Source organism: Mastigoproctus giganteus, chromosome 4 (genome assembly GCF_048544385.1).
Source record: "Mastigoproctus giganteus isolate SK-2022 chromosome 4, ASM4854438v1, whole genome shotgun sequence".
Taxonomy (NCBI): Eukaryota; Metazoa; Arthropoda; class Arachnida; order Uropygi; family Thelyphonidae; genus Mastigoproctus; species Mastigoproctus giganteus.
In genome coordinates this window covers 35,359,580-35,375,823 of record NC_143578.1, presented here as the reverse complement: position 1 = coordinate 35,375,823, position 16,244 = coordinate 35,359,580, and the positions used below count along the sequence as shown (strand labels likewise).

Here is a 16,244-nt window from a genome sequence, read left to right as displayed (position 1 = left end):
GGATCTATACAGTTATATTAAAGGAGGTGGCAAAGCAACTAAGCAAACCTTTAGCCATAATTATTTTTTTATTATTTTATTTTTTTTTTTTTGGTAGTTGTTGGCGCATAGGCTTCTGTGGCCATAATGCACCTCCCAAGGTTTTTGCAGTACTTTGATTCAACCCGAGGCGGGAATCGAATCCGCGACCTTTGGGTTGCCAGGCAGGCACTTTACCCACCCGGCTAGCCCGGTCGGCGCCATAATTATGAGAGCATCCTTGGACTCAGAGGAGATGTGCAAATGTATCCCCAATTCACAAAGGGGGATCGAAGGGTGACACGAGTAATTACAGACCAGTTAGTTTAACTTCTGTTCAGGGTAAAATAATGGAGTCAATGGTTAAAGATGCATTACAGGATCATCTACACAAGACTGCAACAATAATTCAGACACAGCATGTGTTTGTTAAGGGAAAGTCTTGTCTGACAAATTTGATAGGATATTATGATGTGGTTACAAAGGAACTGGATGCAAAAAATAATTTTGATATCATATATTTGGATTTCAGGAAAGCTGAAAATACTGTTGCGCATGGAAGGCTATTGTACAAATTGGAGCAGAATGGTATTAAGGGTAAGTTGCTACAATGGATAAAAGGATGGTTAAGTGGGAGAAGACAGAGGGTGGTAATCAATGGGTGCTGCTCTTCGTGGACTAATGTTATTAGCGGAGTCCCACAGGGTTCGGTGTTGGGTCCACTGTTGTTTTGTATATTTATTAATGATATTGATGAAGGTATATCAGGCTTAATGTCGAAGTTTACAGATGATACAAAGGTTGGCAGGGTTGTTAATGACAGTAATGGCAGTGTGCTACTGCAACAGGATCTAGATAATTTGGGCAGATGGGCTAAGAAGTGGCAACTGAAGTTTAACCTTGACAAATGCAAAGTACTGCATAAGGGTAGAAGTAACCCCAGAGAAACGTACCAACTGTGTGGTACTACACTTAAGGTGGTAGAAAATGAAAAAGACCTGGGAGTAATTGTGCAGTCAGATATGAAGTTTTCTAAGCAATGCAGACAGGCTGCCAGGGTAGGTCATGGGGTTTTGTCAATGACATATAGGAATTTTGCTAGCAGGGAAAAGGAGGTGATTGTCCCTCTGTATAAGGCAATGGTCAGGCCATGCCTTGAGTACTGCGTACAGGTCTGGAGGCTTCATTTTAGGAAGGATGTAGAGTTATTTGAGCGTGTACAGAGAAGGGCAACAAGATTGGTGAGGAGGAATGCAGGGGTCCTCTTACCAAGAGAGGCTTAAGTTCTGCAAATTTCAGTGGCTGGAGACTAGGCACCTATGTGATGATCTGATTGAGGTGTATAAGGCATTGAATGGATTCAGCACGCTGAATTCTGATGGGATCCTTTCACTTGTTCAGATTACGAACCTAAGGGAGCATAAATTTAAATTAAGAAAGGACAGATGTAGAATAGATGTGCATAAATTTGCCTTTAGCCAGCGGGTGGTTAATTGCTGGAACAAACTTCTATCTGTCATTGTGGAAGTTGATAGGTTGAATAAATTTAAGGAGGAACTGGACAGGCATTTGGAGGGAATGGTGTGATTTTTTTTGGCTGATGCTGCATAAGCTCATACACTTGCTTTCTTGCATCACATGCCACCACTACTACTACATGAAATTACGGTTAAAAAAAGTTTTTCTTAAATAACAAAATGATAAGTGTTAAAATATTCATATAAAATTTCTATTTACCTCCAGAATGAATATCTTTTAATTTGTAAAATAAATTGGTTATTGCATTAATGATCATACAAACACATGGAAGTTAAAAACTATAGCAATTTGCAGTTTCCAACTGTGTAACTCATTTTTAACATAAATATTTTGAATACTCTGAATGATTTGTAGCATCATACAGTTTTAAAGCAATAATATGCAGAATTTTAACCACTCAGTCAGGTTGTTTATAATAAAGGCCAAGGCAGTTATGACTATGTGACATCAGTGTATCTTGTCTGTAAATTGCACATATTCTATGACCAGATGGCTTGTTTTGTATGAAGCCTAAGTTTCTGAAAGAAAAAAGCAAGAAGCTCTTGCCTGATGAGATGTACTCTAAATAATGAAAGCATACCAGCACCCACAGCACTGAATCATTATCTGGCAAGATACAAATTTAAAACTGTTTTATGTGAAGATAGAAAAACATGATAACCATACTGCAGAAAATATTAAATGCAATTCTAAAAATTTCAAGTGCCATTGGAAACCAAGGATGCCCAAAATATGTTGAGCAGTCGTGCTATGGGCAAAGTCAGAGCTTTGCATGAGCACTAAAATATTAAATTTCATATTAAATAAATATTAAATTAAAACATGAATTTATATTTCTAAGATCACTTACTTGTATATATTATTTTATACTGATCATTAGTTATGTTAAATGAAGAATACAACTTTCAATTGATATGGTTTTTAAATTTATTGATTACTGAGCATTCAAATCCAATTTCATGCCAACTTTCTGTAGGATGTGTAGTTTATAAATAAATATATAAAATGAATTAAATGATTAATTACAAGAGGCATTCAACAAGTTATCTACCTATATTGACTATAAATATATGATAAAAAAATGTACGTTTATCATACTTTCATAAATGTTTGTATCTTATTTGCATAAGTCCACTTCAATACGGTGAAGTACAAAAGAACAGAAGATACTTTTAAAGTCCAACTCAAAGGAAAACATGGATGTCACAAAGTTGTAGCACTGAGCCATAATCAAAATTTTGATCATAGTCTGATTCAGTTCTCTCTGGGTGCCAAGAAAGCCTGCACCTCTTCAGGAAACTGTGCAGGGCTCAAATTTGTGAGGTTATTGTTATTTGGTTTTTTTTTAGGAGCATTAGCAACTAAGGCCATATTGCTCCGGGAATATGCGGTGGTCATTTCCTGACCTTTCCGCATCCTCCGTATTTGGTGGTGATGGGCTCGAACCACGGTCTAATCAAGAAGCATGTGCTACGCACTGCTGCTCCTTCCCACCTGGTTACGGAGGCGCCTAAATTTGTGAGGAAAATTTAAATATGCATGATGAAGATAAGCAAAGTTATCTTTCAAGAACTGTAACTAATGATAAAATAAGAATTTGTCAATGGGATCCCAAAACAAAACAGGAGTCCAAGCAATGGAAATACTACCCAAAAAAATTAAAATTTTTTTTTGTTTTGATCAGTAGCTTTTAATCAAAAGTTTTTTTTTTTTTTTTTGATTGATGGATTCAACACTCTGCCAAGAAGTCAAGGCCACCATTTTTTGGGATACAGAAGTAATTCTTTTGACTATGTGGCACATAAGAAAAACATTCACTGGAGATGCCTATGTAACTGCTCTACAAGTTACATAAAAAATTTTGAAAAGTCATAAAGAGACAGTGAATAATAAATTAACATGAGTTGTCATTTTTTCATGATAACGCACCTGTATACAAGTCCCATAAAATAATTACTGCTCTGAGAGCCTCAAAACAATGGAAGCATACTGATTCATGGTCTTAAAACCACCCACCCACCCTACAGTCAAACCTGGTTCCCAGTGATTATTTCCTCTTCAGAAATCTGAAGAAGCATCTGCATAGGCATCAATTTTCAAGTGATGATAATCTAAAGGAGACTGTAAATGGACTTTTAGCCCAGAACAAAGACTTCTTTGTGTGACAGTATTTCTTATTTGCCCTGAAATGGAGGACTTATATTGAACTAAAACATGTACTGAGGAGGGAAAAAGGGGCCACATTGTTTCTTTTTCCTTATTACAGAAGTAGATAACTTTACCATTGTATATTCAGTATAATGTAAAAGAAAACAGTAATTTTCAAAGCACAGGAACAAATAGTTCTTTGTAGAATAAACATGAAGTATGTATGTAATCTTCCACAGCAATTATTATCCTGTGCATTACAATGATTGGCATAAACATGATAAGCAATATCCAGAGTCTACAGGAAAAGTAGAGTTAAGTTGAGCAAATGGTTCAACACATGACCTACCACAGTAGATGCATAGTCTTAAAAATGTTTTCCCAAAGTGCAAACAGAAATACAACTGGCAAAGTCCACAAGTATTGCATGATTCATCCATGGCAGAGTAATAGTGTAACATGCCTCAAGTAAAGTTAATGATACGCTTAAAGATGCTTTCAAAACCATTGTGTACACTTATATCAGACCCTTTCAATAATGTTATAACTAGTCACAGGAGTAGATGAAGGAGAAATATAATTTTGGAAAAGTAGGACTTATGATATAGTTGTTATTATACACCTCTTTGAACAAGTTCTTGATCAGTTTGGCAATGATGAGAATCTTGTTATAAGAAAATCATTACCAAAAGAAAGCATTCTCTTCACATTGATATTGTTTCAATGAAGAGGAAGTTGCCTGCGGAGAAAATCAAAATATCATTAACAAGTCAGAGAACATGTCCGTAAGCATGTCAGCAGAGGATCTATTCATTTCCTGTTGGCAGTATTTCTTCAAAAAAATTATGGACATATGATGAACTTTCCTGTGAAGATACACCTCAAAGTTCAGGCAATTGTAGGGCTTACTTGAAGAACATATGAATGTTTTTAGGTTTACAGTTTAGAGACCACTATATCATTTAAGGTGAATTGTGCTTCACTCACCTACAGAATGAGTAATTAATACTGGCTTTAAAATGCATAAGTTACAGTGAAAAAGTGACCACAACAGATCCCAGTCTCTTGGAAGTGTTTGCGAGAGTATAATTTTACCCATCACTGTCTGTACTCTTATTCTAGGTAAGGCCATCTCTTGTTAAACAGATCATGTGATGCTGGTAGCATATTACCTGAAAAATCTTGGGAATATATCCAGCTTAGATTCCAGTGAATTCATTGCTTAAACACAGTAATCATGTTGTGCAGTTCACCAAAACAGCAACAGATTTCAACGGAGTGCTTTAAATGAAGAACAATTTCAGAAAGATTCTTGTACACTGCTCAAAGTTTATGTAAAGCTCAAAAAAGCAAAACATTATCCTTTAATGAAATTTACTAAAGATACATGATTTAGAAATTTACAAAGTTCCATGACTGATCAAATTATTCATAAGGAATGCATGTACAAAATGATGATATGTTTGACAATTTTTTTGGATATAGTAAAACCTCGTTAATTCAGACCAGTAATTTGGACTGCCTATTTTTATGCATTTATTTATTCATGCAGAATGGAGTATTTTCTTAAACAAGAATTTATGATACAATTTCAAGCTTTTCAGAATGGTTTCACAAATGCTCAGTAAAATAAGCAAAATCATTTGAAAGGAAAATTTAAATGCAAATGAAAACATTAAGGCATTGTTACTGTTAAATAATGCCCTGCACATCTTTTCAATGAAAGTTTACCATACAACCATGACAATATCAAGTGAATTTTCTTACAGCCACTCAGTACCACAGTTCTCATACAAACTATGGAACAGGAAGTCATATTCAGCCAATGATACAAAGTTTGGCAGAGTGGTTATTGACAAGAATATTGTCAATAACATATCAATACATTTATATCAATGGAAACCACTGAAGAGGACACATCTGACGGTTTATATCAAAGGAAACAACCAAAAAGCTGGGTTGTGTTTTTTTTTTTTTTTTTTTTTGCAGATTCTGATAAGAGGAAAAATGACAGTGGCCAATATTAAAAAAATTATAACATAAAATGTGCTATTTACAGATTGGTTGCAAGTTGGAATGAAGTAAAGCAGAGTACAGTACTCAGTGCATGGAAGGAAAGCTATTAAACGATAATGATGTTGAAATGTGTTGCACAATAGTGGCAAGAAGGATAATAAATGCAGGCTGTATGACCATGGCTAGAAGAAGATGAAATGGCAATGCCATTTCAAGGGAAAAAAATCTCAAGGTGATGCAAAGGGAAGAACAAGGAAGTAAAGAACTCAAGATAAGAAAAAGTTAAATTACATGATCATAGAAGTTGCCTTGACATTTTTATCAAATTTACTGATTTTGACAAGGACCTCAAAAATATTCCTATGCTGAAAAAGAAATGAAAAAATACTTTATGAAACAGCAATACAACAGGACCTTTATTCAAGAGAACATTCCCAATTTAATCAAAAAAGGCAATACAATTTAGGAGAGATGTTGTACACCTGATTAAAATTATATTAATTAGTTTTTAATATAATTAAAATTTTTGCAGTTCAAAAAAAAATCACATTATTCATGTTCTATTTGATTTGATTTGAACTCTATATTACATTTTCTTTTAAATATAAACATTTTCATAAAACTTTCTTCTTCTTTTTGCCACATTTGTGCCCTGATATCATTTAATAAATTTGAATTTTAATAAATTCTGATTAAATTTGTTTGTTTTTATTTATTTATTTATTTTTTTTTAAGGAAGACCCCCAAGCATGAGAAGTATTAGAAACTAAAGCACTTAGTACTGTGCATGGGCTGAAGGTTGAGAAGATGAAAGAAAATACTTGTTGACATTAGACTTGAATTTCTGGAGATTGTAATTTTTAGGAAATACTTATGAAGGAAAGTTGTTACAGAAAACATAAGTTGATTGGAAGGAATAAATGAGGAAGAAGAAAAGTTAGTTCTGTGATTTTGAAGTTGGATATAAAAGGATGCTGACTGGTTACAGCACATGTTCGGACAGGTTTGGAAAAGAGAACAGGAATTATAGAATACAATTCAGAAGAACAGAAGAATTCAGAAGCAATGAAGAGTTCAAGAGATTAGTGGAGTTAGGAGAACGATAATGGCAACAAATGATTTTTTTTTTTTTTTTTTTTTTGATTTGGTAGTTGTTGGCGCATCGGCTTCTGTGGCCATATTGCACCTCCCAAGGTTTTTGCAGTACTTTGATCCAAGCCCGAGGCGGGAATCGAACCCGCGACCTTTGGGTTGCCGGGCAGGTACTTTACCCACTCGGCCAGCCCGGTCGGCTGGCAACAAATGAATTTGACAGAATGGGGCAGAGACTTTAAGCCAGAGAAGATCGAAAAGAGGAGATTCCAAATTACTAAGCACAAGTGCCACCTTTGAAGCAAAAGGAATTGCACAGTGAATAATTAGGACAACTGAGATGAGCAGTGGTTGAATCAACCAATAAGTGGGATTCTGTCAGAAAAAGTATGTGAGATTTGGCAGACTAAGTGGAAATGGACATCACCGAGATTGGAACTGAGACCACATATATTTGAAAATGAACAAGGAATTTGAAGGTTTGGATCTTTTCGCAGATAAGTTTGTTCCATTAGTTTAACTATCCATGATGTATTCAGTTATACGAAAAGGCAGGGAGGGCATGTTGTATGAAGTAATGGAGTTTTTGCCCATTATACCCAGTTCCTTGACATAACATGGCCTCAACGATGCCATCTCGCATATCACCACTTAGTCATTATCAGGGCATAATGACCGGAGGGAGGCGCACTACAATCACTATTATCACTAAAGTAGAGGCAGTGAAATTATATACAAGCTAATCCATAGCCTCCTAGAGAGTTACCAATAGGTTCAGTCCCCCAGTGAACTATCTAGTGTAGTGTTTCTCGACCTTTTCGTTGTTGCGGCGCACTATAATCACTATTATACTCATATATATTATAATATGTATAATATATATGTAATATTTATATATATACATATATTCACAAACTGGAAGTTATTTCTGTCGGGTATATTTAATAATACACTTATTATTTGTTTTAAATGCTTTTAATGTTCCTTTTTGAACATACATGAATTGCATGAAATTTAAAAGAAAATAAATTATTTAAAAGAACGTATGTGAAATTTAAATGTAAAAAATTAACATATTTAAATATAAAAATAAACAAATATACAATTATAACATTTTAATCAGTGAGATGGTTGGGTTTGATGGGAGGTACACAGGTTTTTAATACGAGGATTTATTGTGGATAGGCTTACTCTCAAGCTCGTCTTCTACTGACTAGTCTCTCTCTTTTTTTTATTTAATCTCTTTAAAGCGGAAAACCCTGTTTTGCAGTAGGAAGTGGCAATAAAATTCTAATTGCTTTTTCCAAAATTCGTGGATATTAATTTTGAATTTTATTAATATTTTAATTTGCTAATATTAGCATTATTTTTTTATTTTTTTTGATTTGGTAGTTGTTGGCGCATCGGCTTCTGTGGCCATATTGCACCTCCCAAGGTTTTTGCAGTACTTTGATCCAAGCCCGAGGCGGGAATCGAACCTGCGACCTTTGGGTTGCCGGGCAGGTACTTTACCCACTCGGCTAGCCCGGTCGGCTTAGCATTATTAAAGTGAATTTCCAGTAACTGGTCACTATGGATCTCAGCCAATTCTTCCTCTTGCAGATTAAGTTCTAACATCGTAACGTTTCTTGTTGCAAATGGGTCTCTTACCCACAAATATTTTGGTATCAAGGGATGGAAAGTAATGCTTAATTTCTGTCTTTAACAGCTCTAATATAGTATAATTCGTTTAGGCAGTCAAGGGAAACATTTCTAAATTTTTTTCATTTACATTATTTTTTTCATATACTCAAATTTTTCTTTAAAGGCAAACAACTTGTAAGTAGAAGTGAGTAAATTATTTTGATATTTAATTTATTAAGCTGCACGAATAAATCTGCTAGAAAAGCTAATTTATAGCACCAAATTTCATCACTTAAATAATCACAAACTTCTGATTGCTCCAGTGAAAAATATGAATAATGCCTCGCGCAACTCGTCCATACACATAAGTACATTTCCTTTTGATAGCCATCGAACCTCAGTATGGATTATTAAAGAAAAATGATCAGACTTCAGTTCCTCGCATGATTTTCCAAAAATATGTATTTTTTGTGGTCTAGTTCTGATATAATTGACCATTTTGACCGCTTGATCAAGTACAAGTTTTAAATCAAGTACAACTGTCTTCACTACTGGAACTTCCCTGTGTATAAAACAGTGTGTTGTTATAATATTTGAATTTTGTTTTACTAATTTTACAAATCTTTTTAGTGCTGCTGTCATCGCGGGAGCACTGCCGGCGCAAACGCCAAAGCACAAATTCCATAATATACCACACTTTGATAAATAATTATTCATTACTTTGAAAATATCTTGGCTGGTTGTTCTTTCGTTTATTTACTACAAAAACAAAAAAAAAAAAAAAAAAAAAGATTATTAATTGTGTTGTTTTCGATAAACCTGACAAATACTATTAATTGGGCTTTCCCACTAATATCTGTAGAATTATGTACTTGCAATGCAAACAGCCACCCAAAATTATTAATATGTTGAGCAACTTGTTTTTCAATATCATTGGACATTTCTAATACTTTTCCTGATTACCCAACATGCTGGTAAAATCAGACTTTCTGCAATCAGGTGAGATTTCTTTTTTTTTTCCCCACCAGTTCAGCTACTAATTAGCTGGCTTCTTGAGCTTTATCAGATATTTTAACCATATTATAAAATTTTTTACCTTGTTTTCTAGTCGAGGCCTGCAGTCTTTTAAAATATTCCATAGTTTTGGAAGATAAATTCTCGTGTTCCATAGAAAAATGATGCTGCAATTTGCTCGGCACCATTGAATCATTTGAAAATTTTAAACCACATACCACACATAAAGGTAGAGGACGATCTGGGGTACCAGCATATGAAAATCCCATCCCGAAATAATCATCATCATCATATTTACGACAACATGTTTTCTTCTTTTTTGATGGTTGCTCGTTTTTGTTTTTGTCATTTCCTCCAAGCTTGTTGTTATCAAGTTGCCTCTTCTGATTTTCTATCACTAAAAATTTAAGCATCGCTAATACTTTCTAAAAAAATTAAAGTTACTTCTAGAATGTACTAATACAGTTAACTGAAAATACCTATTCTATATGAATTAACAGAATGACGTTTTAGAAATATAAAAACATAAAAAGTACTTTTAAAACACAAAGAAAATTTCTCAATATGCTGCTTACAAGTTGCACTTATACAACTGCAGGGCGCCTGGGAGAGACTCTCAGTGATAAGAATGGCCAAATAAAGGTGAACAGATCTACTACCAGGAATCAAAAGGTGAATAAAGGATTAAACGTGAACAGATCTAGCACTAGGAATCAAAACATGACATCACATTGACCGCTAGAAGGGGCTGGAATAGGTGCAGCGTAAATAAACAAATTTTTTATTTGAATTAATTTTTTGTTATTTGCATTTTTAGTACATAGGTTGAGAAACACTGATCTAGTGAGTGGCCTGTGGACACTGTTTTAGATGTTGTTGTTTTGTTATTTGGTTTTTAGGAGCATTAGCAACTAAGGCCATATTGCTCCGTGAATATGCGGTGGTCATTCCCTGACCTTTCCGCATCCTCTGTATTTGTTGGCGACGGGCTCAAACCCCGGTCTAATCAAGAAGCGTGTGCTACGCACTGCTGCTCCTTTCCACCTGGCTACGGAGGCGCCCCATTGTTTTAGAGCTGTACCTGCTAAATATAAGGAAGATTAGATCTTGTCATTATGTCCATCAAAACCTCAAAAAAACATCAATGATACTGCATGATTGAAGCGATGTTGGGGGGGGGGTTGCCACAGCTTTGCTCTGGAGAATAAACATGGGTTCCACCACTTCAAGCCTCTAATACTGCACTGGTTGATGAGAGTCCTCTATCACCTAACAGTGAATTACAACTCAAAAATATTTTTAAATAATTATACTCTATGATCACGTCTTCCCTCTCCTTTTTTGTGAATTAGCAAGGTTCTACTGTAATTCTCTTCTGGAAGGAGAATTACAGTAGACCCTTGTTGTAGACAAGTACAGTAGGGATTCAGTCACCCTCAGTGCAAAAAGTTTCTTCCATACAAATGTTTATTTTAATTTAATTTTGAATATCAAGAAACAAACACCATCAAATAAAATCTACTTCCTGCTTTTATGTCCTAAAATTATCACGTGTAAATTATGCTGAAGTAAAGTGGCACCAAAAATCTCATATATTTAGTTTAGAGAATTGCTGCTAATAACTATAGAGATGTTCAAATAACAAAATAAAAATGTTTTTTTCCTTTTAAACTGTTAGTTTATACAGATGTTATTAATTATAACACTTATACATGTTTCTACCAGCATTATGATTTTAAAAGCAGGAGAAACTAGTCCAGAAAAATGGAATGCAGTGTTCAAAATTATAGAGAGTATACAAATACAAGCAGACAAGCTAAATGAATAGTAAAAAAAAAAAAAAAAAACACAAGTATATGACTTTACTGTGTTAATATAAATTAATGATATATTGCACTGATTATTACCAAAATTTGAAAAGTAAAAGATATAAATAATAAATAAAATGTTTCAAATATATTGCAAATATAGAAGGAAAAAAAAAAAAAAAAAAAATGACAGTAGAAGCATTGCCTAAATAGTCATTAGAATTTCCTGTCAAAAATATTCTCCAAATTTGTTTTATTTCACTTTTATATGTAAATATACTGAATCTCCAACTTACAAGAATATTCTAACTGTATAACCTTCCAAAGTTTCCACTCATCTCAAGTATTTAAACTGGTTTATTATCACCCTAACAGTAGGCTTCGATCACTCTATATATCTTATAAAATATTCTAAAACCTAAGCAATTAAAAGCATAATCCAACCTTGGGTTTCCTCAGAGTAGCATAATTTAATGCTATTCGACATTAAAATGCCGAATAGCATTAAAATAATTATTACCTGTATGCAACATGAGCGCTGTAATCCACTAGCAGCATGAATATAAGCTTCAATATGATGTCAATAGGGATTTCTTCACTACATTCTGCTTATATGTAAGGGATTCAAAATTTATAGATTTTTAAAATTATGCTGAATCAGTCCTACCTTGGGTTGCCTCGAAGTGCAGCATGCTGAAGTGCATTAAAACCATTATTGTTTGTAAGTGTAATATCAGCACTGTGATCCAGCAGCAGTGTGAGCATATCATCACGCTTTTTACTAATGGCATCATGGAGTGGAGTATCTCCTTCTGAATCCTAAAAGAACCAAGTATTAATTTTAAATTTTGCACTAGATGCTAAAACATGATATATAGGGCATGAGTAGAATAAAAAAAAAAAATGCAAAGAAATGAAATGTATCAAATATTACAGACTTTACATACAAGATAAAATGAACTTACGTTCATGAAATTTGAACTAGACTAATATAATAAATGACCACTTCATCAGGTACAACTACCTAATAGTGAGTAAATCTATCTTTAACTATCTGAATAGCCTGGATTCATCATAACACGAACTCAATTAGGTATATGATGACCGGGGAGGCCACTACAGTAAGCTGAATTAGCTCTCATGTTCTTGGAACCAGTGCTATACAATTTTGATCTTGTGACATGCCTATTATCCTGTTAGAGGATCCCATTCACAGACAGATACACTGTAGCCACAAAGGAATGTACCAGATGGGAAACAATTTCCAGATAACTTGTAGCATTCAAATATTCCTCCACAATTATGTTGACCCAACATGCACCCATTACACTCCCACCACCAGCCTGCACTATTGACAACAATCAGGATGAATTCATGGACTTGTACTGTTTTGCCATATTCTAGTCCTTCCATCAGCATGAAACAGCAGGAACCAGAACTTGTCAGATCAGGCAACATTTTCCCAACCTTCCACTGTCTAGTATGGTATACCTGGGTCCACTGCAACATACTTTTTTTTTTGCTGATAACAGTGAACCTCAGTTGGGCAATGACTACAATACACATTGACAACTGGCAGGATGAATCCATGGGCTAGCACCGCTTTTTCCTATTCTGGACTTTCTGTTACTCTGAGCAAGTCATGTCACTCTCTCATGTCAATGAGCTGTTTCCAACAACAGGATCACCATTCCCTGGATGCTATTTGGTTAATGGGCCAATATAGATACACCCAAGACACGATCATATATGAAAATTCCAATAGGATTTCTCATATTGACTAAGATATTCGTATTGGCACATCTGTTACCAACTACCATCCCATGTTCAAAATGTCACAAATCTTTTATCATGCCCATTCCCAACTGAATTGCACACATAGGGCATCCCAACACGTACAAGGTAATTCAGGAGGAATAGTAAATATTTTGGGAGGTTATAGCATGGATTATTCTGAGTAAAAAAGTTCATAATAAACATGTGTCCAATTCTCAATGGTTAGGGAGATACAGATGTTTAAAACTGACGTGCACAGCTCCCTGGATCAGATGTGACCAAGATGTAGTTATAACCTGATGCTGTTTGGTGTTAGAAGTGTTATTAAGAATGCTACACATCTTCACACATGCTGAATATACTGATATGGTGTTTGTCTATGGTTTTTGTGGTGGAAGTGCTACTGCTTAGGCGCATTATAGCCATAGTAGCTTATGCGCCATTAAACCCCCATAACAACAACAACAACAAGCTACTGCTGCTTGTAGAGAATACCGTCGATGGTTTCCTAACCACAGAATACCGAATTCAAGATCATTTACTAGTGTTTACACCAAACTGCTCAAGACTGGTACAGTTCCCAGCGCTCATATTTCTTCTGGACATGCAAATGAACAAAATATGAATGAAATAGAACACATTCTTCAGTCGGTAGAACGTAGTCCCATTACGAATTTCTGTGCGTATCGGTGTTCAACAGACAAGAGTATGGCAAGCATTACGTGAGCATGGCTTGTATCCATTTCACATATAGCAGTTGCAACACCTTCAACCGGGAGACGACAACCAGTGACTGGAATTTTGTCAGTGGGTAAATACTAATCGGCGATTGATTCCATTAATACTGTTCAGCAATGAAGCTACTTTCATCCGTGACAGTATCAACACCTGTAACTCTCATAGGTGGTCAGACGAAAATCCATATGCCATTGTAGAAACAAATTTTCAACGTTGCTTTTCTGTAAATGTGTGGTGTGGTATCATCAACAATTAGTTGATTGGGCCTGTTGTGTTACAAAATCGTCTTACAGGGCAAATTTACCTATAATTTCTGCAAAACAAACTTCCACTACTATTGGAGGATGTTCCCTTGGCTACAAGGATTGGTATGTACTCTCAGCATAACAGAGCTCCTGCACATTATACCCGTCTGGTGATACAATATCTAAATTGAACTTTCCCTGAACGATGGATTGGCCATGGTGGTTCCATTCATTGGCCACCATTCAAGGTCTCCAGACCTCACTCCATTAGATTTTTGTTTGTGGGGATGGATGAAAAGCTAATTCTTTGCTCGCATTTTGGATACTGCTGCCCTCATAAAGGAATGCCAAGGCACCCTCAGAAGAACAAACATCACATTACCACAAGAGTTGCAAAGTGCATTGAGGTTGGCGGTGTGATTTTCGAACATTTATTGTGAACTGTAAAAAATTTGTAAATTACAGTAGAGTCTCGATTTTCCGGGATAGATGGTAAAAAAACAAATCCCGGATAATCGATTTCCCGGTTAATCCAAAAATACGGAAGTCCCCGACATACGTTCACTACTTCTTACTTCTTTGAGTTTTATGTAACTAGGGAATGACTAGTAACATATTGCTGCTATATTATTATTGACATCTGAATTCAGCGCAATACTTGTTAACGTTTGACCATTTTCATACATTCTTATTAGTTTAATTTTCTGATCCAAATCGATTGCTTTCCTTTTGTTGGTAGATTTACTTGTAGCACTGTCACTTATTCTCTTAGTCAGCACCATGATAATGGTCAAAATGAAATTTTCTGGAAAGAACTTCACACGTTAAGGCGAAAACTCACTATTATCACCCCGCGCAAGCTCACATTTTACTAAAGCACATTTCTGGAGGTCACCAAAAGAACAATAAAAACAATTTGCACTTTCCGTTTTATTGGGCTTTTCTGTTAGCGCAATCTATTATAAACGGGTAGTAAACTCGATCTTAATGCATTTGCGATGATACCGATAGCTGTAATTCTGTTGGTTTTTATGTTATTATGGTGAAGTGTGTGTCCCCTTTCACTAAAATCTTCAGTCATATAAAAAAAAAAAAACATAAATAATTGTAAGAATCTTCTCTTCTTTCCTATTTTTTTGCTTGTCACGGCATGCAATTTGTGCACACTGTGATTGATTGCTTATAATTGTTTTTTTTTTGTTGTTTTAAATTTTACAATCCTAAAAAAAAAAAAAAATAAATAAACAAAAAAAAAAAGTGAGTGAAAACAAATTTATGTAAATCAGTAGTTGCATAAGTCGGGGACTTACTGTATCGAAAAATGTTCAGCAATCTACGTAAAAAATATGGCGATAGATAAAAACTTACCAAGTACTACTCGCATGTCCAATACGATGCTTCCCTTTATTTTTTTTTCGATGTTGATTTTAAATCAAATAGCTTCCCTCTATTTTTTACATTTTCACGTATGGTTTGGTCACCAACATTATAATGGTTCATTAGCGATTTAACGGATGCACCGTTTTCAAACTTTTGAATAATTTAAAGTCTTTGTTTAACTGAAAGTGCAACTGTTTTGTGTTTACCCATCATTTTCGTGATTTCTAAACAAAAAAAAAAAAAATTTACTATAAAAAAAATGTCGACATCCTTGACATAAATAACAAAACAAAATTTATCTTTTTGCTTTGCGATGGAACACAACAACTGACGTGAAACACTAAAACAAACTAAACATTTCTTCTCTTTTTTTTTTTTTTTTTTTTTTTGAACTGCGGGTGTGAAGACAGAGGGGGTTGCAAGTAATACACACATTAATCTCCCAATGAAGACTTATAAGGCCGGTCCTTGTCGCTTATTTACAACTTGCAAAACATCTGTTTATACCTATTCTAGTTATTACTTGAATTTTATGATTTCTGGTTGATTTTTTTTTTTTTTTTTAATTTAGAGTCTTGAAGTGTCCCAATAAATCAAGAGTCTGCTGTATTTGTGTTTTATATCATTCAAAAAGAGTCAATAAATACAAACAATAAATCATTTATCGTTCTTTAATACCTCTCATAACGGTGTACCAGTTTCAAAAAGCTGTATCTCCATATGCATTGAGAATTGGACACATGTTTATATGAACTTTTTTTAATCAGAATAATCGATACTTTAACTTCCCAAAATATTTACTATTCCTCCTGAATCACTCTGTATATGCCCACCTGCTTTATGTTTT

General features: G+C 34.6%; 1 protein-coding gene across 2 annotated transcripts in view; it reads right to left on the bottom strand.

The window, feature by feature from the left end:
- Positions 1-16,244, bottom strand: part of mib1 (E3 ubiquitin-protein ligase mind bomb 1) — a 501,099-nt gene that overhangs the window by 342,798 nt on the left and 142,057 nt on the right. For both annotated transcript variants that reach the window (XM_090372633.1, XM_090372634.1), the window contains exon 12: positions 11,926-12,077. In XM_090372633.1, the coding sequence (XP_090228759.1) occupies positions 11,926-12,077 (152 nt within the window). The remainder of the gene's footprint in view (positions 1-11,925; positions 12,078-16,244) is intronic.